This window comes from Cuculus canorus, chromosome 1 (genome assembly GCF_017976375.1).
Source record: "Cuculus canorus isolate bCucCan1 chromosome 1, bCucCan1.pri, whole genome shotgun sequence".
Lineage (NCBI taxonomy): Eukaryota > Metazoa > Chordata > Aves > Cuculiformes > Cuculidae > Cuculus > Cuculus canorus.
In genome coordinates, this window is record NC_071401.1 from 75,129,666 (window position 1) to 75,156,423 (window position 26,758).

The 26,758-nt window shown below is 38.1% G+C and overlaps 1 protein-coding gene across 6 annotated transcripts; it reads right to left on the minus strand.

Annotated features, from left to right (window-relative positions):
• Positions 1-1,283: 1,283 nt before the first annotated feature.
• Positions 1,284-22,366, minus strand: PNPLA4 (patatin like phospholipase domain containing 4). Of its 6 annotated transcripts, none has more exons than XM_054080320.1 (9): positions 22,344-22,366; positions 19,766-20,070; positions 19,137-19,263; positions 13,044-13,228; positions 8,901-8,995; positions 8,589-8,724; positions 6,554-6,619; positions 4,024-4,176; positions 1,284-2,122 (listed from the first exon to the last, which is right to left on the minus strand). In XM_054080320.1, the coding sequence occupies exons 2-9, from the start codon at positions 19,985-19,987 to the stop codon at positions 1,991-1,993; spliced, it is 1,116 nt and encodes a 371-aa protein (XP_053936295.1). In that variant the 5' UTR covers positions 19,988-20,070; positions 22,344-22,366; the 3' UTR covers positions 1,284-1,990. The 6 variants fall into 6 exon arrangements, with proteins under 6 accessions (XP_053936295.1, XP_053936276.1, XP_053936286.1 ...); XM_054080301.1 differs by lacking the exon at positions 22,344-22,366 and adding an exon at positions 22,136-22,251; XM_054080311.1 differs by lacking the exon at positions 22,344-22,366 and adding an exon at positions 20,188-22,129.
• Positions 22,367-26,758: the final 4,392 nt, after the last annotated feature.

Consider the following 26,758-nt stretch of genomic DNA (forward strand, 5'->3'; position numbering starts at 1 on the left):
TACAGGCACATATTCAAGGTCCCAAGAAAATGATTTCATTACAATATCATAAATGATTAAGCTACATTAGACTAGAATGAACAGTGTAAAAAACAAACAAACAAAAACACCCAAACAACCCCATGCCAAAAAGCAACAGAAAAAGCCACAACTAGATTGCTACCTAGTCCAAATATAACAGGGTAGGAAGCCAGAAGTCACAGCAAACTGTGACAGCATTGACATTCAAAAGCAACATATATCATCAGTAAATGAATTTTGCATTTAATAACCTGGTCCTTTGAAATTCTTAAAAAGGTGCATGCAGACAAACAAGCTTTGTACAGGGGTGCTAAATACATATTTATATGGTGTTACTACTTTTCAGAAAGGTAACTCATTAGAAGTACACCGTTCGTGAAAACTTGAGAGTAGCTCCAAGCCCCTAGAACACTAAGAGAAAAAGAACTGTTTCAAGTTTCCAGCAGAGTACCAAAACAGGTAATAATAGCATTGAATCGTATGCAGGGCATAGCAGATCACTGTCAAAGAAATTTCTTAATAGCATTATCTACTATCTCTATTCATGCTGAAAGTTACATTCTGTATAAATAAGCATGCAAGCAAACCAGGCACAGGTGCTTTGGCAGGAAAAATATCTTATTTCAGCTTTACATGCAAAAATCCTGTTCTACATTACCTGGAAATCTTACAAGCTATCCTGTTTCCACTATATACAAGTACAGAACCTCATGCATCTAGAAAGAGCTGCTGTTCTAACATAAAAGGTGCTTACCTTCAGCATTTTTCCTTTTTATTTCTTTCATTATCAAAAACACTAATAAAAGAATTTTATCTCTGCCACATGAATCCTGCTCTGATGCAATCTACATATTAATATAAATCTGGTGATTATGTGCTGAAGTGGCTTTCAAACAGCTATTACACAATTTTTTTAATCTTATTTCTCACCTTCTCAGATTCTTTTGTTGTTTTGGGGGAATTCTATAATTTTATACAGGTTTAAATCAATCTTTTTATTTTTAAGTATTAAGAAATCAACTTTTAAAATAAACAGTTGTGAACTTCAGGATTTAGGCATGAAGACTGAAAATCCGCAACTTGGACTTAAGGTAGTCAATGAGAAGTGAATGGTAAAAAGAACAAGATAATCAAGCTGAGTTCATTGCCTGCTGATTTCAGCTTCTCTTCAACAGACTTTTTTTACAGATAATCAGGTTGTCAAAGCATTCTGAGAAACTGATAAATGAACTCCTGACAAAAGTTTCAAGAAAATATATTTATTCAATTTTAGCAGAAGAAAATATAATAAATATAGCAATTTCTTACATCCTTTATTTTTACATTATGGTTTCTATATTTTTACGTTCAGACATGACAATTATGTTACAAGTTTTAACTAGTATTTCAAAGTTTAAAAGTCTACATTCACTGAAAAAGGCAAGAACTTTTAATGTCAAAAAATAACAAATATCAGAGTAGAAGAGTGAAAATGCTTTATTTCTTGCAGCTAGTGCAAAGCATTCAAGTCCTTAGAACTCTGCAGGACGTGTATTAGATCATCAATATTGCAAGGATCCAATCTGCACACACAACTATTATATTAAGTGAACAATACAGATTGTAATTTTCCATGGTAGAACTTTAATTTGTCTCTTAAATAACATTGAAAAAGATTTTTCCAAATTTCTGCAATTATGAAAACATGACATTTTTACAATTCCCACACTCAAGCCCTCACCTGAAGCAAAACGTATCTAAGCTCGAACCTCTTCAAAACAAGACAGCTATCAGGCAAATACAATTCCATTCTGACATGCTTATACAGGTCTTTGGAATGCAACATACTTTCTCAGCAGAAGCAGATGCAATTCCATTGGAATTTTTAGTTCCATAAACTGGAATTGGGACAGCAATCCCTCAGAATCCATAAGATGCCTGTAGCTGTGTTTTAACATCCATCATGTTTTGCTCATTTCCTATGTACCATTTATTCAAACCAATTTTCTTTCAGTAAGAAGTGTACAGCGTCATCAAATCCATTTTGGTACAGTGACTCCATTTTCTCCCGGTTTGGTGGGAAGAAAGCTTGATTAAATCTTACTAGGTTGGCCAGGGACAGCTGCAACAGAGGAAGGAGCTATAAATTAGTTTATTAAAGAAACTTATCTAGACTTGGCTGTGTTGCTATCTGCTATGTCATCTATTTCATGTACCATATGTAAAACCAAAATGACCAGCATAGCTTTTTCTACACTAGTATATCAAACATGTCCAAGTACGCTGCTGAGTGCCAAGACAAACAGAGTGTCTACCTGTAAAACTGCCCAAAGTTTCTGAAACATTTTAATTTTAGTGATGTCCCCAGAACTGCCTGGCAGAGTGGTAGCTGGCACGTGCTAAGCTTGCACAAGGCAATATTTTGACAGCTTACTAGTGCGAGCAACTGCATTATTTGGAACATTCCCAGGCAATGTTTAACATAAAAGTATAAATGTAGCTTGTATCACTAACAAATGAAGAATCATTCAACATCTCAAGTGGTCATTTTGATGATGTAAGAAGATTTCAGAACTTTGTTCTTGAGTAAAGACATTACTGTTTACAACAAAATTACAAATATAATTAGATTTAATAACATTCTGAACGCTTCATTTATATGATTAATTTAATACTTTAGCCACATACTTCATTATACACAATTTGAAAAATAATATAAAAATTATCTTTTATTATTTGAAGTAAGCAGCTATTATTCAAATTCTGAGTCTAAGAGATGGAGGACATTCAGGAGACAGAAAACTGTTCCTGTTCCAACCCAGAAAAATGAAGATACACAACCCTTTTAATGAAGATTACAATACTGCTGAAAGAAAGTTATTAATTTACATTTTTGCAGCTCTAAAAGCTAAGGGTACTTCAAATGGAATTTTTTAAATGTTGCCTGAGATTCTGCACAAGACTGCACTTGCAAGTCCTTAGGACCAATGTAACTCTGCAATTAATTTTCTATATCGAAACTAATCTAACCTCGTTTTTTTCTTCTCTAGATGAAGTAGACACTAGATACAAATCACAACTAAGAAATCTACAGTAAGTGAAAGTATACATTTTCAATACAGGTGAAATCAATAATCTCATTCTTTATGATCATTTACCAAGTATCAGGTTTAAAATCTCTGTAAAGCATTATAAAGACTAGTAATCAGTTCTATTTAGGATAAAACTACTCAAATAAATAAAACATGTTAAGAATTGTCTGAAAAATTATTGCTAATCTTTATTTTTGCATTCTAGTGAAGCTTTCTTGAAAGCTATGTCTACTGCTATTTGATATTTTCTTTCATCACATCGAAGACAGCAGTATTGTGGTTAAAGTTTGTGAGACAAAGCTTGCAAAATCAGAAATGTCAGCAATGGAAAGAAGGCCATAAAAATCAGCCTTAGCCTGTATTTCAATACATAGAAATGTTTCTATGCCATCTAACAAAATAATTCCTGGAAAAAATCTTGTGGTTGCAAACGTTCAAAATCTTAACACAAGCTCTCTTGTGCAATGAGGTGACAAGTCACTATATATACTATTTCAAGCGTACAACCTAAAACTTGTATTTTAAATTCAGTTAGAGCTGACGATTTCAGTAAGCATGAATGGATGTCCTGGAGCTTCATCCTCTTTAAGGTATTCTACAGAAGCCTTCCTCCCCCACCCCCATAAAAGATTCAGCTTAAAGCAGAAACAGATGATACTTAAAGGAAGTCTAGATTATTTACATTGAATGGCCTGTGATAATCTCTTCAATTTTATTCTATCTAAACCAGTGCTTTTCAAAATTTTTGATAAAATTTACAGCACATATTCCATTCCCTGTGTTTAAGACATTTTACATTCCATTTGCAAAACAGAAAATGCCAAAACATTGTTTTATATTAGCAGAAAATAAACACTTAAAAAAAAGCATAAACTTAATTGCTGAACTACCTTTTCTTCTTCTTAAGTTATTTCATAAACAAACAACTCACCATTATATCTTGTTTTCCAAATTTAACATAAAGATCCACACGCCCTTTATCTTGCGGACAGATATCTAACCGACCACTGAAAGGAGAAATCGTCACAGTTCTTCCAACAGGCAGGATAGGAAGGCTATTGGTAAGGCCACCATCAACCCACTTCTATTGGAAAATAAAAATATTTTCAAAACACCCTTAGTACAGTATGTTCATAACTGAATAGGTCAGCCTTCCTGTCCCTGCCTCCTCTATCAAATCTTCAAGGAAACTTGCAAGTTTTCTTCTCAGAATACCATACATAGGCTCGAGTACGAGGCATAAAAATAAAGGAAATGACAACCGCACACACAGAGTGTTTTATCACTGACTTAATGTGTAAATATCTATGTAATGTATTTAATCAACCTACTAACAAAGCTTGTTAGCTGATCGAATAACAAAATGCCTCATGGAGCATTTTTCTGAACACATACATGAAAATATAAGATCACTAACATTATTACGTATGAATCACATCAGATTACGTATACACCTCTAAAACATTACTCTGATCCAAAGTAGGATCTGGACAATACGTATGTGCAGATAAACTGACTGCGCAAGCTAACCCAAATGTGACTTTCCTTCTTCCAGAGCCTCTTGTCTTGTTATGTACACAACACAACACAGCAATAGCTGGAAAGTGGAGGATAAAGATGGTAATGAGTTGAACAACTACGGCACGTAAGCGGGAGTAGACATCAAGTCTGCTACAGAAGTTGAGTACAGAAAAGAATGAGAAAGAAAAAACACAAGCAACCTATGAATTTCTTGCAGAGCCCCACATATTTCTTATTTATAAAGACAGTCGAGGGGCACAAGCCTGAACTTCACAGGGACCTCAGACAAATTCCAGCCCAGTATGCGAAGAGCAAGTGTGACTTCTCCTTCCAATGTATTTCATACAGTTGTACTTCCTTCTGTGCTACACACATAACCCAAAATTCAATATTAGCCTACTAGCTAGGTGCATCCAGTGATGTCACACATGAGGTCTGGTGAGCAGACGCACCTCAATGAAGTTTAGACATCTACAGTCAAATTAGTCATTCTATGCTTCCTTTATTGTCAAGGGAGAGAAAACACTTCTAGCACATGATACACCTTATCCTAAATTAGGCCTTTACAACTGATTTGAATAGTGCTGAAGAAGTGCTTTCTTCTCTTTTTCACTACTAATTATAAAGGAAACATACATAAATTATGTAAGATATAGATTACTGCAGACATCTAAACTACACAAGCTGAAAAGCTTTAAGAAATAATATTTTAAAATTAACCTCAGTGTTTCTTAAGGGTTTAACCTCCCTAAAGATAAACTGAATACTCAAGGATATCAGCTTTAAGGTTCATTAACACAGAACACTACAAACAAGTGGCAAATTGTACTAGTACTCTTTAGCACCAATCGGGTAGAAGACTGCTTTTCTGCTACAGCTGATAATATATGTGACTGTTATGAAATGGCAAAATAATGCAAAACTGCACTGTATTTCCTTACATATCAACCCAAAAGGTACCTCAGATGACATACTAAAATAAATTTAAAAAAACCTCCAAGATGACCTGGTGATTTGTATGCAGGTGACGTATGCAGCCCAGAGAAGATCCAGACCAACTGTTCTGAAGCACAGACAAGGCCAGTAGACTTGAGCAGCAAACAGCGAATGAGCTTGATTCCATACTGCCATGGGCCATATGGCCCAAGGAATTTACTCCCTCAAACTACTGCAAATGCACAGAGACAGGACACTTTGTCTGCTACAGCAAAGCTTTCAGGAAACTGGGAATATGAAGCTAATTTGATAGGCAGCCTCACATAGCTAAATAAATATCCAATCCATCTTACTGACTTCAGTGCTTACCATGTCTGGATCATGAGGTGACATGCCATGTGTATGGCTCTACACTGCATGCTTTAGGGTCCATACTACCCACTCACACGTCCTCATTACATACAATTCCAAGACATGGAAATACTACTGCAATAGAGATCCTAAGATATTTTCTGTTACCATACTCCCAAGTATGTTGGACTAAAGAATGGAAGTTACATTCATCAGCTTTCTAAAAAAAAAAAAAACCAAAAAAAAACCAAAAAATCCCCACACCACACAAATGCACTGTTTTACCAAGTATGAGAAATGTCAGTGCAGGCAAGCAGAACTAATCATTCCAACAAGAAACAATAAATGAAAGCAACCACCTTGTCAGAAGCGGCCTTTTCGGAATCTCACCTACAGGGAGTAGTAAGAAGCTTTGGGAATAACAAACTTTCAAGTAACATAATAACCAGTTTCTGTGAGACACTCATTGATTTTACTTCTAAATGCAAAAGCTGAAGTTGGGCAAGAACTGTCCACTAAGAAGAGGCTGCAGGTGTTTCTGTAAATAATACCACAAATACTGAGGCAAATCGTAATAGCAATCCAGTAAAATGGGGTTTAAAAGCTTTTACACACACATAAAAAAGTTGGCAGTTAAACTTATGAAAAATTACCTCTCCTTTGTATTCCACTGGCTTCATTCCTGCATATACTGGTACGAAACTACTTGCTAACAGGACCTAGAGAAAAGAAAACAGAAAGAGAAAAAAACCGAAGAAGCAACAAACTGAACCAGAATCAATACATATTTTCATACATATTTACCTATATTAAGTAATATAGCAGTAATGAGTCAATATATTAGTCTTCCATACAACCACTGTTATCTCAAAAGGTCCCATTGTTGTGGTATGTCAAAAGGTGATTAAAACCATCCAATAGGGTTTAGTGTTTTATGACTTCATTTACAACTCTTAAAACAAAATATCATAACTCATTGCTGAACGTGATTCAATTAAGTATGAACTTAGTCTTACACAATGTAAAGTAAATCTACGATTTTGCAGAAACCAAATACACATATGCTAAAAGAAAATGCAATATAGTTTATTATCAAAGAAGTTGACCCAATCACTCGGCCAGTATATTTAGTGTTTAATATTCTAATAAATCAGATTTCCTAAGAATTCAAAATTTCCAAAATAGTAGTCTGAAAACTCACATATGTACATCTTTATTAATATTGATACTTTACAGTTAGTACATTCAAGTACTAACAAATTACTATTTGCCCTACTGTAAGTCTACATTGCTGTCTATAAACCACGACACCTTTCTATCCAATCGTAGTAGTATCTATAAGAGTGTATATGTATCTCCATACCTATACATCCACCCATACACACACACATACATATATATGTGCACAAATCTAATATACAGCATTTCAAAGAAAAAAGGGTAGATGTGGATGAAGTTCAATATACAAATTTTCATATATCTAAATGTGGTGAATACACATCCATGTGCTTGCTTGCATGATGGCATGAGACAAACATGGGGGACAAAAAGAAGGTTAGAGTTTGCAGTATATACTATGAAAGTTGATACAGCGCAAAAGACCCAAAACCCCCACAGTCCAAAAGTCCACAGAGATTTTGGAAGAAAATATCGCAGTGTTTTTTCAGTAGAGCTGCCATTTATTTTTATAACAAATTAAGCTACTTTCAGCTACTTAAATACCTTTCCTCCCCTAAGAAGTTTTTATTAAGGCTCTATATGAAGGCTTTAACTTTCAATTCAAGAACTTTTTTCTTGCCTATTTCTCTTCTCAGTGATCTAGAGCACCATAGCTTTGTCTGAGCTCAGACAGAAAGGCTTTCTCTTCTTATTTTCCACATGTGAAATTGTAGCCATTTCTCTAACAGGCAGGTCTTTCTTCAACAAAAACATAAGATAAGGTCCTCTTTGAGCCCATTCCTCTCCACATTTTTAAAAGTTAACATCCTGCAGGGTTCTAAGTTCCCAATACCAGCTTCTTCCCCTGCCCAAATCCCTTTTCTCCTCTCTCCTTCAACTCCATCTCAATAACTTTGGCTCTTCTAAACTGAGAGAATTAGTGAAGGAAAAGACTCAAAAGCACGAATTCCCTCCGAAGTGTGAATTCTTTGCAAGAAGACTGGGCCCCCTTTATGAAGTCACTAGGTCTCAGGAGTGAGGTGGGGAAGGACAAGGTTGAAGAAATTCCACTTTCAGTATTTCCCTAACACTAGCAGACCAGTATGGACTCTTCTGCTTCAACATTTCCAACCTAAACACAGTTTTCAGCACCTTGTTCCCTCACAAACATGCCTCTCTTCCCTGTCACCTCCAGTTTAAGAACTGCAGGTCTAAGAATTTGGAGATCCTCTATTTTATTCTTATTTACTATAATCATTACTTACTCTGTTACTTTTTCAACCCTGCCTACAAGGTAGCATTTTAAAACCAGAAGAAGGAAATGCAAACAAAAACAAATTTTAGCAGTATCTGTGAAACTGTAGGATCAAATTCTGCTTCCATTGTTTATGTTATGGTTGTAGCACCACTAAGACTACAAGTGATTATTTGAGTAAAGCAGTGATTTATTGTACAGTTAATAACATACTCCTAAAAGTTAAAGAAATTCAAGCATTTTTACTTAAAGCAGCAATATTCAACTTCCATTACCTTAATGAGGTCTTCCCTGGAGGCAAAACTCGAAACTAAGTGATTTTTCCCATTTTTGGTGTTAGTGACTGACACATACAGCCGGTTTTCAGCTATCTCATGAGCATTAGAAGGAAGAATAGACTCTATGCCGTCCCTAGAGTAAAGAAAATGCTAAACATTATTAAGCGTCATTATTTAAAATCTTTGCAAATATATTAGGAATTAAAGAATGCTGAGCTCCTTACAGTATATAAAATGCATGCTCACTCTCCATTTTAATTTAAAGAGCTTGACACAAAAATTATCTTACAGATGCATTAAGATAGGTACCTAAGGGTTTTCATAAAATCATAACCAGGCGTTACAGCACCGAAGTCCAATTTTCTAACTTCCTCTGCAAATCCATAGGTAAACTGCTTGCATTTCTGCGAATTAAAATATTAGCCATTAAGCATGTTTTTGTTATGGGAAATATGTTCAATTGTGGTATCTAAAATATACTAGCAGCTAAAGCTTTAATCAAAAGAGAAATCTAAGATCCGACTAAAATATTTTCCCATATGTGCCTAGTTTGTAACAAGATATGCAATACAAAATGTTGATTTTCTTATAAGAATTAATATGTAAGAAAACAGATTCCCTAACACTAAAAAAATAACAGAACTGTCACAAGAGTAACACTTTAACAATCAATGAAAGTTAAAGGCTATTTTGCTACATGTTACCACTACTAAATAATCAGTTTTCTCAACCACATCATTGTAAAACCATTTTTATTTCAAGTGTAAAGCCACCTTTTTTTAAAGACTAATGCAGTACTAAAACCAGACACAAGTGCCTTAAGATGCCTATAAAAATGAAATACATTACAACTATTACAATTTCTTCTCACTAATGCAAAAAACATACTATTAACAACCACACATATTTAATGAATAAAAAAAAACTACAGAAGTATTTAATGAATGTAATGTTACGATGGAAAAGAAAGGAAGAAAAGACAACTGCAGAAAACCAGGCAACAGATTCCACTGTACAGATAAGCTCTTTTATTCAAGCTGAAATGCCTAGGGTAAAGACTGCAGAAAAATAGCTTGAAGTGTGAGTCATAAGAACTCCAAGAGGAGAGTAAAGGAAGAGGTAGCATTTATTTCTTAGAAAAAGGTTATGAAACAATGAATTATGATTCTGAATGCTTAAAACTCACTATTCAGTATTACTATCCCTTTTTTATCCTTTCACACAGACTTGTCTGTCGTTTCTGGGGTCTTGAGAAAAGAAATAAATCCAATCTTACACATTTTTTTTAAAAAATGGTACTCAATACGTATATTATCCCCAAGTAATCGTGTTTACAGAGTCAAAAAAGCTGTCTCTAGATAATTTGGGGTTCCTGGCTTATCACCTTCCTGCAAATATGTTGCTAGTACCAAAATAAACGATTGACATGACTGGAAAAAAAAAAAAGAAAGAAAACAGGAAAGCAAATGTGTTCTATTAAGGATGATGGTACAGGATTTACTGGAAGGAAAATTAGGAAAAAGTTGGAGTGAGGATTAGTGTAAGGTCACAAAGAAGCTAGTTGAAGCAGTTTAACTTCCTCACATCGCTTGTATGACACAGTACTCACCTAAGTGAAAGACAGAAATGTAGTTCTTGCATCCACTTTCTCTATATAGCTTTCAAATAAATGTATCAAAAAAGTTCATTAAGAGGTCCATACCTCTTAAAGTAACAATCACTGTAAAGATTTGTGCTAACTTATTTCTTACAGGTTAGACTTGCACCTTTACCCTAGGTGGTGCTTGCCATTGCCAGTTCCAATCCAATTCAAATATACAAAACTAGTTCTATGCACCAAGTCTTGAACTTATTCTACATTAGGCAGTTAGACTTTTCTGTAGTGATTTAGCTGAGAAGAGGCACATTCAGACTCTTCTGTCTCTAAATAGAGAGGAAATCCACAAACCCTACATAAAACCATTTCAGAACTATTATCTTCATATCTAAGATACTTTAATACCACACAATTTCTTATAGTTATCAATTGTTTATAATTTTAGTGACAAATTGTATTTACTTGTACTGAGAATTACTTGACATCAAACACGATCAAGGTACTTTTGAAATAAACAGGTACTTATCTGTAACTCTATAAGCCTCCCTAGAATTCTCAACTACCGTGCCTTTTCGACAGTGACTCCAAGATATGACTGAAAAACAATTCCAAGCTGTCATATTAGAACAGAAACAATTAAAACAAGAAATCCTTCATGTTATATTCTCTCCAAGATAAGGAAAGCTTGTACTAGAGCCCTGAGACTAGGAGACAGAGAAAATCCTAATTAGAGATTGTCTAACAAAGCCATCTCTGTGCAGAGGGGAAAAAAAAAGAAGGAAAAAATCCCCCAAACTGATGTAAGAGTTATATTTGTAGATATCATAGAATCATAGAATAGTTTGGGTTGGAAGGGACATTAAAGATCAACTCATTCCAACTCCTATGCCATGGGCAGGGACATGTCACACTAGATCAGAGTGCCCAAGGCCCCATCCAACCTAGTCTTGAGAGGTAGAAATGTCTGAATTAAAAAAAAAAATATAAAATAAATATAAAAAGTAAAAAGATGAACTATTTCAAGTTTTAAATGTAATAAAGGTAATAATATTATCCTGATATGAAAAGCTAATTCCATTCAGTACAAAACACAGTCTCTTTACTTATATTCCATGACCATTAAAAAGAATTATCGCCCTTCAAAAAAGTTAGCTCTCCATTTTCCATTTAAACAATATAACAGAATTACTAAAAAGTAAATTATAAAAAAGGATTAAGAAGTTCATGAAACATTCTTCGGTTTATATTAAAATGAAAAACTTTAAAGGAAGAAAGTCTTATCAGACTCAACATAATACAGGTTTAGTTTCCAGAAACAACAACAGAAAAAAAAAAAAAACCAAAAAAAACCCCCAAATAACCCCTTTTTGTAATTTTTTTTTTTTTTTAACTTGGAAGATTTTCATAAGTTAGACCAGGCTGAGTACAAATGCTCATGCCCAGAGCCTAGAATAAGCAGAAAAAATTTCCTTGGCCTAAGAAAAGGCAGGCTGCTGTGCTTACCATATAACAAGTTAATGTCAGAGGTGTGCATTACACATTGAAATTGAAATACTAATCAAAGGCTGCAGAAAAGGAGTAACAACTGAACAGAACACAAGTAAGATTCTCTCCACAACAGTGGAACTTTACTAATACCGAATCATACAAAGAACATGCCTAGCTAGAGGTGGTGGAGTGGAAAGAAGCTGGAGATAACTTAGTGCTAAAGTAACAGAAGTATAGCTAACTGCAAGCTAAATTCACATCCCAGCAGAAAGAAAAAAACCCAAACAAATAGAAAGATCAGTAGCAAAGTACAGCATCAGCTGGGACTATTGTTTGTATCAAATGCAGTGAAAGTTTTAACAAGGCCTAAAGAAAATTACTTGATGCTCCAGACTAAAACCTACATGTAATTAGTAAAAAAACCCAAAAAACAACAGCCTTCCCCCTCCACCCCCTGCAATATGCTGTTCATTATAATTCAAGATATTAAAGAAATATTAGCATTTTGGCAAGGCCTTGTCCTCTACGTATCTTAAGGCAAAGTCAGTACAGGAACTTCAAGAGGGCAAAGCAGCCTTCACCTAAGGGGAAAACCATAGATAAGCTAATCGTCTCCCACAGAATCTGTAAAAGTAGTCTTCTAATATCGCTTTCCTGTCTACATGACAACACATCCATGGTGAGAAAAGGGTGACATCTCTGGAGGAAAAAAAAAACAAACAAACACATGCATGCAACATGTCAGAACAGAATGCTGTGAGAGTTAATTCTCTCTGGCACACAGTGGGGCTGAAGCTGTTAAAGTCATGAAGTGTACCAAGTGTAAAGGAGTTGCACAAACCACTCCTTGCACTGTCTAATGAAGCACAGACAGCAAGGAAACAAACTGAGGCAGTGTGTGGTGTTCTTCGACTTTGTGAAGATATACTACATCTACCATTTTCACCTCCTTTCACAAAAGAACAAAAGGATGGTGCTATACACTTGCTTGACAAAGCCTACCTCTAGCCAAGAAAATGATGATTAACTTTGTATTTACAGTGATTAAGTGCACATACTTTAATATACCAAAACATATATCTGGTTGACTATAACTTAACATTCACATACAATAAATTTACATTTACATAGCTTAAAACGTAACATTTGTATGTTTGTCATAAAGAAATACTTGCTTCAAAAACACTTCTGCCAATGAGTCACAGATTTTGTTAATGAAAACACATATGTGAGCCCTGTTCCTTTACAAGATGCAAGGAAAACAAGAACCAAAATATTAAAAAAAAACCACCCTTAATGGTAGACAATTACATAAAAATATCATTTGAAAATTATCGCATCCTATACCTACAAGTTTATTAATTTACCTCCATATTTTCAGGTACTGTTAATAAGACAGTGGCAGCCAGTGATCCCGCAGAAGCTCCCGCAAAAGCTTTCACAACTTTCAGTAACTTCTTACCATGCTTGTAAAAAGCAGCTGCTGCCCCCAAGTGGTAAATACCCAGAAACCCACAAGCTGCAAATGACAGATTGATATGTTTCATGTTTGCTGTGGAAAAAAAGTTTCACAGTCAGAAAAAGGATCAGTTAACTTTATCTTATAATATACATCTACTCTTTTGGCACAGAACACACAATATTCTACATACATATAACAAAAACCAGTCTATTTAAGAACAGTAAAAACTTTCGATTACCAAATACATCAAACTAGTAGCAGTTAGTTTAGCACCTCCAAAACTAAAAACAACTCTAAAATACGCCTTGGCATAAATCTTTTCATCTACCAATAACTATGTCTCTCTCTATATATATATAAAAATAACTGCACATTTTGATCTAATTTGTCAAAGAACTGGAAAATAAAAGTAGTTACTCAAAAGTGACAGAAGAACGCTACTGAAGAGCCAACACTGTTAGGCACCTAGAGCAAAAAATTATAAAACTGTTGGGTTCTGTATCACCATACTCCCCTTAAATTGGATTCAAGGCTATGTGTGTGGCTCTCTAAGAAAGCAATTTTTCCTCCACCTCTGGAACTAATTTGCTTACTAGCATTATTAGGAACCATTAATAGATAAATTATTTGAAGTCAGTTCTTATTTAGAAGAGAAAAACACAAAACATATTGTTGCAACTATCACAATAGAGGGAATAAAAAAACAAAGTAAAATACAAAACACTAAATGTATGAAAGCATACACACATTCTGAAGGTGTCAAGAATAGAATTTAAATCTAACAAAAATATAAACAGGAAGTATAAGTTCAGATCCTTAGGGAAGGTTCATTAAAAAAAAAAAAAGTGTATATTTTATTAGCTCTTCTGTTTCTGCAAATAACTACAATTATGACGGCAATCTATTCCACAGATATTTTACAGATACACAAGGCACTGTACAGTTTATCTCAGTACTGGATTAAAAATAGAATCCTAGTTTATTTGGGTATGCATTCAATATGTATTGGGCTAAAAATCCCTAAATCAGTATACTCGTGACTATACTTGATTTTTTCTGGTTTGTAATGAGATTGCTGATGAAATGTTTCTTTTGGAAATCATCTACAGACACTGTGGTGTCAGTTCTGACTAAGAGAGGCAAACGCATACAGCAACGGATTTTGGTTTAAGTTGCCTCTTAAGCTTGGAAATACGAAGAGCAGGAAAGATGAAGAAAGCTTTCAAAACCACTAGAGAAGAAGAAATACTAAACTCAACTGCTTTACCCATTACGCAATTAAAATCAGACCATGAATGAGTCTAACTAGGTTCACCTTTTCCCTCAAAATAAAATATAAATTAAAAAAATACCCAACAACAAAAAAGGAGATAAAACATGCATCTATCTCATAGTGTCATGCTGCTAAACACAACACTACCATAAGGTATTCTATTAATTGTGTTTTACCCTCTTTACACTGGAAACACTTCCCTATCCACTTGGTCGTATGAATACTGGTAACGTATATCTAACACATTTCTACTAATAGAAGGGATTTCAGGTTGGCTCTTGCTATGACAATCTGAAAAAAAGTCATGAAGCCAACAATAAAACCTGTTACTACTTTTAAAAAGAATGGACCTGCTAATGTAAAGAAAAATACCTATACTACATAGAAAATTTTAAAAAGTTTACTAATATTTTACTAGAAAACAACAAACACAATTTTACTTTGAAGTTTGGTGGTTTTTTTAATAGAGTGGAAAAAAACCTAAAATAGACTTTGAAATACGATGCCACAATGTGCCTTCTTTCAGGCTAAACTCTCAGTAGTTTAACCAACTGCTGCAGCTGTTCCCATGCCTTCTAAAAATTAGGAAGTTGGTTAGAGCAATTGCATTATTATGTAGGAAGCAAAGCAATCATGGAAGACTTAACTCCCATTTTTGTCCAAAAGAGATTTCAGGCTCAAGACATTATTAACATGAAACAGTATATGAAGTAGGGGCCACATTTATTCAGTTGACTGGTCAGAAAATAAGCAGAGTGCACATACCCCAAGAATTGCTTGTACAGAACCTATGAAATGTAACCAAGAAACACAAATGTAAGATATTAAGCTTATTTAAATAAGAACAAGCATATGTATGCTTATTTACATGTATATATACATGTTCTAAACCTTTGGCATGGCTCATCTACAAAGCATTCTAAAAGTTATCTCTCTCTGCTGGAAAATATTTAGACATTCACAAATCAAAAGAAGATGAATATGAAGAGTATATGAAGCATAATTACAGCAAGAAATTTTAAAGTATTTTTTTTTAAATAAGAAGAATCCCTACAAATGTAGAAGATAATTACACTTCAATATACAAAGAACCATCTGATACATTTTCTCTAAAGTGAGAACAGAAGAGGAGGTTATGTGAACTGAAGAGATTATTTGAATCTCATATCAAAACCTACTAAAAATATAATGACTAAAGTCAGATGCCCATGCCTTCTTTTACAAGGCTTCATGAAAAACTTTTATTTTCTTATATGAGCTCTGGTCCTATCTAATTATCAGTTATTGTGAGCCACCACTGTTCTCAAGTCTCTGGATACATGGCATTCGCTCCTTGTTGACAGATAATTTCTTAACACCTAGATCCCATACTTCTATTCCTCCTTGTGCCTAAGAGACAGAGATTACTGAAAGAGTATTTGTATCAGTCTCTTGACTGACAGAGAGATCAGACAGATGAACATGCAAAGATTTCAAGTAAAGGAATATTGTTAAAGCATGCTGCTAGTCTCACACTCTGTGAAGAGTAGACTAATTTCAAGTCCAAAAAGACAAAATGAATGCAAGCTAAAAAGTAGTTTAAAAAAATCTTTTTTAGGGGGGCGAGGGCAGGGGAAAGATGTTGCTTATTTGGGTTCTTTTAAACAGAAATACTTGATCCACTGGATTTGTATGGCGTGTAATACAGCACTATTTTACAGATTCCCCAAGAGAACTTCAAAACAAAAGTAGCAATAGCATGGCTACTTTAATTAATTAGGGTCACTTCCCACATCTACATTAGGTATTTGTCACAGATACATGAAACTGAAAAATACTTCATTACAAATGTTAATTAGCAGATGACATTCAAGTTCAAATCGTAGATCCACTGGTTATAGCTAGCTGCGTGACTGATAAATGAGTTTCACACATACATGTAACAACCCTGCGAGTGGGTAAGTAATGACCAAAAAAATAATCATTGACTAAGTCAGGAGGTCTCTCGCTCAACCTTCTTCTCAAAACAGGGTCAGCTATCAGATAAAACTGAGTTGCTTAGGGCTTTATATAGTTAATTGAAAAATCATGGAATGTTTACATCCTAAGTGACAGCTAGCACCTTTTGCTGTATGAAACAACCAAGTCTTTCATTTGTTCAGAATACTAAAATCACTAGAGTACTGCAAATAATCAGCATCATAGAGAAAAAAAACACAGAACATTAGAATTCTCATTCAGCACTATGGATCTGCCCACAGGGAGGTTCTCTATATTGAATTGGAAGTCCTCTTACAACAAATCTATAACAAAGCACTTAAACTACAAAGGTTACACAGATGAATGAGAATCATGGTTCTGTAAGGAACAATCTGATTGATATAGTTAAGCAATGTTGTTTTACCTTTCAAAGGAATCTCTGAGTAAGAGGAAAAGATATCAAAGCATTCATTAGATCTAAGTCCTATAATATCAGAAAAGCAATAAATAAGAAACAAAGATACTTGCTCTTATAATAACATAAACTTTCCCATTTCTTTTGGGTCTTGCAAATATGTCATGGCAACACTTAGAATCATAGAATCACCAGGTTGGAAAGGACCCACTGGATCATTGAGTCCAACTATTCCTAACGCCCCCTTAAACCTTGTCCCTAAGCACTTCATCCCCCTGTTCCTTAAACACCTCCAGGGAAGGTGAATCGACCACCTTCCTGGGCAGCCTGTGCCAGTGCCCAATGACTCTTTCCGTGAAGAACTTTTTTCTGATATCCAGCCTGAACCTCCCTTGGTGGAGCTTCAGGCCATTCCCCCTTATCCTGTCCTCTGTCACTTGGGAGAATAGGCCAGCTCCCTCCTCTCCACAACTTCCTTTCAGATAGTTGTAGAGAGTAACAAGGGCTTATTTGCAAGTTAGAATGGTGTATTTCAGAGACAGCATGGTTCAAATCATAGAATCACTAGGTTGGAAAAGACCCTTAAGATCACTAGGCCCAACAGTACCTTTGTATGTCTGGCTTTGATGACCTGGTACATCACTGCTCTTTTGATCAAAAAGAACAGTAGCGTTATAACAACTCTCAAGAGGACATACAGAGACAATTAAGTTTAGTGTGACTATTCCCTGCCAGTTTCTTACAGAGTCCCTGAAACAGGAGCACAGTCACATCTGGACATAAACTAATTTTACAGCTGCCTGAGCAAACAGCAGAAATTTTGCTATCTAAGAAAAGGCATGAAACACCTGTTTCACAAGACTTCAGAACAAATATTCAAAGGATTTAACTTAAGTTCTAACCATCAAAGATGGTTAAAAATCAGAGTTATCATACTGGCTTACATAAGGAAAAAATCTAAATGAACCTTAAAAGAGGCACAAGTACATTTCAGCTGGACAGTTCACCCAGTGTAGCATTATGATGTAAACAGGACACAGCAAATGCTTTTGCCACTGCTTTTCAAAAATGTCATCTTGCGTGATTGGGAAATTTCCAAATATAAAGGTTTTAACTGGTTAAGTGCAGTTGTCTACAAGAAGCATAAGAAAAGATCAGTACAAGAAGAATCTAGAAGGACACATGGGCTGTTCAACCTCATTACTTAACAGATAATGCAGGAGTATTCAGGAATAAACATAAATCTAACAGTTCTATTTAAGATTCTCACATCTCCAAAAAAAGAACTCGTTAGTGATTACAAACCTATCAGGTGGGGTGAGGGGGCATTCCTGTTCACCCAGCAGTATCTAATCCACTTGTAATGCAAACCTACCTAAGAGAATCTATGTAAGGAGACAATCATGTACAGCAATATTATGACAGCACAATGTAGCTTTTTCAGGATAGGTACTGCCTCCCTAATTGCCCTGCCCAAGGAATAGCACAACAGTTTCTCATACTGCTGTTTCCTGAGCTATATCATTATATAAATAGTATAGATCTCAGTGTATTAACCAGTCATAACTATCTCCCTGTCATCCCATTTGTAAACAAAAGCTGAAAATGCCCGAAGCAACGGACTGAAACACCTTTACAAACAAAAACAAATATACATAAAATGCCAATGACAAAGCACCCTGAAGCACAGGAGCTAAAATGTATGATGCATAGCAGCATATTTAAGGATTAGTTATTAGCTAGGAATGACAAAACAAGAAAAGTTATGGAAAGAACTGCTTAGCTATGTAGCATCGCTAAAATAAATGTCATAATTGTAACTAATTCACCTGAATCAGAAATCACCACTCACACAGAAACGTTTAATTGTTTTATAACAGGAAAAAAAGTTCACTAGCATTACAGATCATTTGTAGTCTTCAGTCAATATGCAAGTTCAAAACAGGCTCACACAAAACAATAATCCATTCAGGAAATGTACTCTACTTAAGTGTCACCATTGCTACTTGCAAGAGAATGGGAAAACTAAGTTTTACATCTATTCAGGCACACAGACTAAGCATGGTAAGAGTTTGCTAAAGTTTAAGAAAATAAAAAACCACAACACTACAAAATAAGCAGTACACAGTCCAATCAGCCATTAAAACACTTAGGAAAATCACATGAGTCTTTACCAACTATAAAAATTGTGCATAACCTTGAAGTTAAAAAATAAACCAACCACATGATACAAAATTAACAATTCACATCATCTAATTAAGAATTCACATCATCTTGATCATCAATACAAAATGTCTAGAGGGGACTGAGAGGCTGATTTCTTAAGAAGAGGTTGGCAAAAGTTTCAATACCTTCTAATGAATGTTGGCTTCCATCACGTACTGCGCTGGGATGTTTTCCAGCAGCTACTTTTGTTCCCTCTGCACTAGTAGCCGTAGTTGGATCTACTACTGATCGTTGATCATTTACCTTGGATACCTACAATTATACAGTCAAACACTACTATTTAGAAAGAAAACAGTAGGCAAATATATGTTGAACATCACTTATCCTTAAACAGATTAATACTATTAAACTAGTTGAAACTACAGTGTTCTAGTATTTATAACTTTCCTCTTTTCCCTTTGTGCAATATTAGTATAAAGTTTTCCAGAGAACTCTGGTCCTACTCTTCACTAACCATCTGTCACTCTAAAGAATAAGCCTGTCAGTTATCACACAGTATTGTCTGAAGTATAACTTGCAACAGAAAAAAAAAATTCTCTGCGACTTAGCAATATCAGACACAAGAAGTTCATTCTGAAACGCTGATTCTCCTGCAGCTCTTGCTGCCTGCCCTTTTACCTTCACATACTAAAGGCTTCTTCTCATAAATAAGGCTGTGAGATCAAAATCTTAGCCCTACAGATTCCAAAAGAAATTACATTATCACTGTACTGATGCACATCACTTATACCCAGAGCACCACAAAAACACTTACCTGGAATTTAACTCTGTTATGTGGCATTCTTATGGTGCAATAGTTTAGAATCCCAATGCAGAACTGCTGAGTTTTTGGAAACACACAACTACGCAATCTGCCTTCCTTCAACTTAAGCAACAATATCTGAGAATCAAAAAAACTTTTAGCAGTCGACATTTTCTTTAAAGTAACCTCTGGATGTGGTAACCAAACTGATACTCTCAGAAGTTGTTTTACCATAGAGTTACAAAAGAAGTATCAAGAGATGAAGTTGGACATCACACAAGTACATAGCGGAAACTTTTATCTCTTCCAAACAAAACCTGCTTAAAAACATTAAGAAAAAAAAAAGGAAAAAAGGATAAGAGTAGTTCTAAAGTAGTTGCACATCAAGGCCCCAATACCTAGCACAGTCCCCTTCACAACCCTCTCACCTTTACCTTTCATAGGATCACAGCCTAAAATACAGATGCATTAACAGTTTAATCACTTGACAAAGAAACAGTTCCAGGCAGAACTTTTGTTCAGTACCTATTCCCTTTCTCTCAGCAACCTCCATCTGGCACTGTGGTGTTCACTACCAACCATAAAGTCATTTCAGAAACAGGAAGGGCTAAAAAGGTTAACAATGCAAAGAACAAATGGTCCCCTGTAATTAACAACATGAATACACTGTTCCTACTGCCTCAGCTGAAAAACGTGCAAGAAGCATTCCAGCAACTTCAAACGAATTTCACCAAGTGTTGATGTCAAGATCCTAGTAATAAAATCTCAAGCATGCTAGTTAGTACAAGGCAAGCCTTGTATCCTTCTATGCTACGAAGGTATCGTAGGATCAAATCACAAATCAAATGAGAGCCTCCTTCACACCAAACAAGACTGGGACCATGAGGAATAACATACGGAAATGTAGTTGTTTACATGAAGAGAGAAATGGGCTAGGGCCCTGACTACCAGTGCTAACAAACCCAGAGTGACCCTATGTAGGCAAAGTCTCAGAGGACTCACCGCCAACTTCAAATTTAACCTCAGCAATGAGAGTTTCAGATTTCCTGCTTCATCTTGTGTGCCATGAGATGATACCTACAATGCAACTGGATTTTTCACTCCCTCCATTATGGTCAGTGAAATAACGAGTATAAACAGGCACAGCTGAGCTGGAATGCGAGATAAGATTTTTAAATACAGAATCATACAATAGTTAAGGTTGGAAGGGACATTAAAGATCATTCAGTTCCAACACCCCTGTGACAGGCAGGGACACATCCCACTATATCAGGCTGCTCAAGGCCCCATCCAGCCTGGTGTTCAACACCTCCAGGGATGAGGCATCCACAGCTTCCCTGAGCAACCTGTTCCAGTGTCTCACCACTCTCATTGTGAAGAAATTCCTCCTTATGTCTAGTCTAAATCTTTCCCTCTCCAATTTATACCCATTCCCCCTAGTCCTATTCACTACATGCCTTTGTAAACAGTCCCTCCTCAGCTTTCTTGTAGCCCCTTCGGGTACTGGTAGGTCACTATAAGATCTCCTTGGAGCCTTTTCTTCTCCAGGCTGAACAACCCCAACTCTTTCAGCCTGTCTTCATAATGGAGGCGCTCAAGCCCTCTGATCATCCTTGTATAGTCTGCCTCTGGGCCCCTTCCAACAGCTCCATATCCTTCTTATGTTAAGGATTCCAGACAGAATACATAACTAATACAGAAACTCAAGTGGCAACTGAGGCAATTGCAGGACTAAGAAAAACCCCTGCATCTCTTAAGCTTGTAGAACTGCAACAGAAATGCAATGCTTTAGGGGCCACATTGATACTGAAATTGATGGCAAATAAAACTCGTTTTGGAGTTTTTTTAGAAAAAACTTCAGAAAGCAAGCACCCTTTAATCAGGCCTGGGCAATGCGAGGGCATGATCTCCATTAGTCATGTGTAGAGAGACAAGAGCTGGGGACAGAATGTATTTCCCAGTTACACACATATGTATAATTTTTTTCAGAAATCTTCTGCATATTCTATTACTGTCCAAGGACAATTATAACGTTATTATGAACTTCACAACAGTCAAACCTCGTGCTAACATCTCTCCACCTGACCTTGCCTTTCAGATAGAAACTAAAACAGAAATGTTCACAGCAGAAGACTCATTTGTCCAGCACAGATCACACTTTACACAAGACGTAATCATTGAAGAATGAACAGTGTCTGGAAAAATACCGTTTTAAAGAAAACACGCTAGCAAATGGACATTCCGCCTCACTTTCAAAAAACATAACCGCTTAGGCAAAACTTAACTCCACTTCAGCTTAAATCAAACTATTCCACTTCTTGCAGTAGTAACTACTTCTTCTACCAACATCCCTTCCAATTTTAAGCCGCAGATCCAGCCCACTTTTTCCCGTTTCCCTCCACGCAGGCTCCTGCCCCAAACCCTCCCGGAGGCTGGGGGGAGGTCTAAAGCGGCCTGAGCCACTCCGGTAGTACCGGCGTCGTCCCGCCCCCACCTCCCCCCTCCCGGTTCCGCTGTTCTGGCCCCGCAGCTCGCGAGGCGGCCGGTGCACACCGCCCCCACCCACACACGGGCGCGCGCACCGCGCTACCTCCCCCCGACGGCGCCGGACACCCTCCCAGTGGCACCGCCCCTGCGCGCGTGCGCACCCGCGTGGCGGGCGGGGGAAAGAGCACTCGGGGACGCAAGGGAGAGTGGGAGACGGGGGGCGGGGCATGAGGGGGAGGGAGGGAGAGAGGGGGAGAGAGAGAGAGAGGGGGAGAGAGAGAGAGAGATGTATGTGGTTATATATGGGGGGGTATAATATATAGGGAGAGAGATATATATATAGAGAGAGACAGAGAGAGGTATGTGTAAAGAAAGGAGAGAAGGTGGGCTAGATATAGATATATAGAGGGATAGATGTGTATATGTATATGGAGAGAGAGGGTGATATAGAGAGAGGAGAGAGGGAGATTATATATATAGAGAGAAAGGTATATGTATAAAGGAAGAGGAGAGGGAGTGAGATCTGTATATAGAGGGATAGGTGTATAGAGAGATTGGGAGGTATATATAGATATATATATAAAGAGGGAGAGAGAGAAGGAGAGGAAGAAATATCTATAGAGAGAGAGGAAGAGGGATAAATATATATGTAGATGGAGGTATGTATGGATAGAGGGAGGTATATAGAGGGGGAGAGGGAGAGGAAGGGATATATATATAGAGAGGGATGAATATATGTAGACAAAGATGTATATAGATATATCGACAGTAGGGGCAGAGGGAGGGAGGGAGGTGTATATATAGAGAAGGAGACGGAGGGATATGTATATGTACATATAGAGGGTGGTGTGTGTGTACAGTTATATATATAGAGAGAGGGAGAGGGAGGAGAGGGAGATACACATATAAAGAGGGAGGAGAAGGAGAGGGAGAGGGAGGGAGGAAGAGAGATACATATAGGGAATCACAGAACCATAGAATAATTTAGGTTGGAAGAGACATTAAAGATCATCCAGTTCCAACCCCCCTGCTATGGGTAGGGATGTGTCCCACTAGACCAGGCTGCTCAAGGTCCCATCCAACCTGGCCTTGAACATCTCCAAGGATGGGGTAACCACAGCTTCCCTGGGCAACCTGTGCCAGTGTCTCACCACCCTCATTGGGAAGAAATTCCTCCTAATGTTTATTCTAAATCTTTCCCTCTCCAATTTATACCCATTCCCCCTAGTCCTGTCACTACATGCCTTTATAAACAGTCCCTCCCCAGTTTTCTTGTAGCCCTTTCAGGTACTGGAAGGTCACTATAAGGTCTCCTCTGAGCCTTCTCCAGGCTGAGTGACCCCAACTCTCCCAGCCTGTCCTCATAGGGAAGGTGCTCCAGCCCTCTGATCATCCTTGTAGCCCTCCTCTGGACCCCTTCCAACAGCTCCATATCCTTCTTATTTTTAGGATTCCAGAACTGGACAAAATACTCCAGATGGGGTCTCAGAAGGACAGAATAGAGGGGCAGAATCACCTCCCTTGACCTGCTGGCCACACTTCTTTTGATGCAGCTCAGGGTATGGCTGGCCTTCTGGGCTGTGAGAGCACATTGCCAACTCACAGAAAGGGTCACTGGGCACTGGAACAGGCTGCCCAGGGAGGTGGTTGTCCCTGGAGGTGTTTAAGGGACAGGTGGAGGAGGAGCTGAGGGGTATGATTTAGGGAGTGTTAGGAATGATTGGACTCGATAACCCAGTGGGTCCCTTCCAACCTAGTGATTCTGTGATTCTATGATTCTATGTTGATAGAGACATACATAGAGAGGTGCAGCCCTCATGGAGAGCCCGTGGCCAGCTGAGGCGCGCCAGCTCTGCCTCGGCAGATGGGTGTTGGCTGTGGGTGGCTGGCTCCTCCTGAGGGAGAAGGCCCTCAGGGTGTGTTTCCTGATGCCTCATGCCATCACTTGGCTGTCAGTGGAAGGTGTCATGTGAGCGGGTGCCCACACCTGCCGCCTGCCCCACCTTTGCGCCTAAGGGCTTCCTCTCCTTGAAGGGATGACCTCAAGATGGCAATGAAGTTGATTGTTTTTTTCCTTGTGTGTGTGTGTGTGTTTGTGTTTTAATAAGGTGAGTCCACTCACCTTTCTGGCATTCAAATACCAGAGTCAGCATAGTGCACAGATTGAAGATGGAGAGGGAAGTTCTCTAACAGTGGGTGAAAAAACTGGGTAGAGCAAAGATGGTTGTTAGGGAAGAGTGTAGATCCGTGAACTCTCCCAGAAGTCTGACTGGGGTTAAAATTAAACTAGCTGGGGACAAAACATACCTTAGATTTCAAGCAAGTTAGCCTTCTTCACCTCTGGCATCCGTTATTCTTACATTTTACTGGTATACGGGAGAGCTGGTGTGGATTCAGGATAGAAGGAGGTCCAGCTGTTTTTGTGGGAAACATTGACAGCTTCTGTTGTCTAAAGTGATTGTGTGCAGTTGAATCAGCTTTTCAGCTGCTAAAAAGCAATAGTTGCAAAACAGAGCCCTAGGATTGTCTTACAGCAGCACACCATCTTATAGTGGAGTTACTGCCTTTTCTTTTCATCATAGAATCATAGAATCACTAGGTTGGAAGGGACCCACAGGACCATTGAGTCCAACCATTCCTAACACTCCCTAAACCATGCCCCTCAGCACCTCATCCACCCATCCCTTAAACACCTTCAGGGAAGGTGACTCAACCATCTCCCTGGACAGCCTGTGCCAGTGCCCAATGACCCTTTCTGTGAAAAATTTTTTCCTGATGTCCAGCCTGAACCTCCCCTGGCAGAGCTTGAGGCCATTCCCCCTTGTCCTGTCCCCTGTCACTTGGGAGAAAAGGCCAGCTCCCTCCTCTCCACAACCTCCTTTCAGGTAGTTGTAGAGAGTAATAAGGTCTCCCCTCAGCCTCCTCTTCTCCAGGCTAAACAACCTCAGCTCTCTCAGCCACTCCTCATAAGACTTGTTCTCCAGCCCCCTCACCAGCTTTGTTGCTCTTCTCTGGACACGCTCCAGAGCCTCAACATCCTTCTTGTGCTGAGGGGCCCAGAACTGAACACAGTACTCAAGTGCAGTCTCACCAGTGCAGAGTACAGAGAGAGAATAACCTCCCTGGACCTGCTGGTCACACCATTTCTGATACAAGCCAAGATGCCATTGGCCTTCTTGGCCACCTGGGCACATTGCTGGCTCATGTTCAGTCGGCTGTCAACCAACACCCCCAGGTCCTTCTCCTCCGTGCAGCTTCCTAGTCTTCTCCTAGTCTGTAGCACTGTATAGGGTTGTTATGCCCCAAGTGCAGGACTCGGCATTTGGCCTTGTTAAACCTCATGCCATTGGTCTCAGCCCAGCAGTCCAGCCTGTTCAGATCCCTTTGCAGAGCCTCCCTACCCTCCAGCAGATCCACACTTCCACCCAGCTTAGTGTCATCTGCAGATTTGCTAAGGACACACTCAGTGCCTTCATCCAGGTCGTTGATAAAGACATTGAACAGGGCTGGAACCAGTACTGAGCCCTGAGGAACCCCACTTGTAACTGGCCTCCAGCTGGAATTAACTCCATTTACCACCACTCTCTGGGCCCGGCCATCCAACCAGTTTTCAACTGACAGAGGCTGACAGTTTCTGAAGCAGAATGTTGTGAGAAACTGTGTCAAAGGCTTTACTGAAGTGCAGGAAGACTACATCCACAGCCTTTCCCTCATCCAGTAGTGGAGTCACTTTGTCATAGAAGGCGATCAGGTTAGTTTAGCAAGACCTGCCTTTCGTGAACCCATGTTGACTGGGCCTGATCACCCCGTTCTCTTGCATGTGCTTCATGATAGCACTCAAGATCACGTGTTCCATGACTTTCCCCAGCACTGACAGGTCTGTAGTTCCCTGGATCCTCTCTGCAACCTTTCTTGTAGATGGGCACAACATAAGCCAGCCCCCCAGTCTAGTGGAACTTCCCCAGTCAGCCAGGACCACTGGAAGATAATGGAAAGTGGTTTGGAAAGGACATCCGCCAGCTCCTTCAATATTCTTGGGTGGATCCCATCCAGCCCCATAGACTTGTGGGTGTCTAGCTGGGCAAGCAAATCTCTAACTGCCTCGTCTTGGATCATGGGAGCCTCATTCTACTCCTCTAACTCCTGGAGGAGCAGAACTCATCCTATACTCTTTCCCTATATTTACAGGTGAGCTCTCAGATGAGAAAGCCAGGTGAGACCTAGTGATGGAAAAAAAAATAACATTGCTTTAGTTATAGGCAGAGTTTTAATTTGTAATGGGCAGTAGTATCATTAGGACCACACTTGCATCTAAATCGATGCTTGGTACAAAGGTCACAAAAATGCATCCTTCCACATGTGGACTCAAATAGATTAGTTAACTTCTTGTTCCTTCTGTAGTAGATCTCTTCTATTAGTGATGTAGATTAAGCTTTCTGAATTGGTGAGAATTAGAGCTTTAATCAGGGATTGTTCCAAGTATAGGCAAAGCAAGTCTTTGCCAAGAACAGCAAACTG

Coding starts and splice junctions, on each gene's coding strand:
- PNPLA4 (XM_054080320.1), bottom strand. CDS start 19,987: ATGGTAAAACAACTTCTGAGAGTATCAGTTTGGTTACCACATCCAGAG. Junction 19,264..19,765: donor ATAACAGAGTTAAATTCCAG/GTAAGTGTTTTT, acceptor GTATAATTGTAG/GTATCCAAGGTAAATGATCA. Junction 6,620..8,588: donor CCAGGGAAGACCTCATTAAG/GTAATGGAAGTT, acceptor TCTTTTCTCTAG/GTCCTGTTAGCAAGTAGTTT.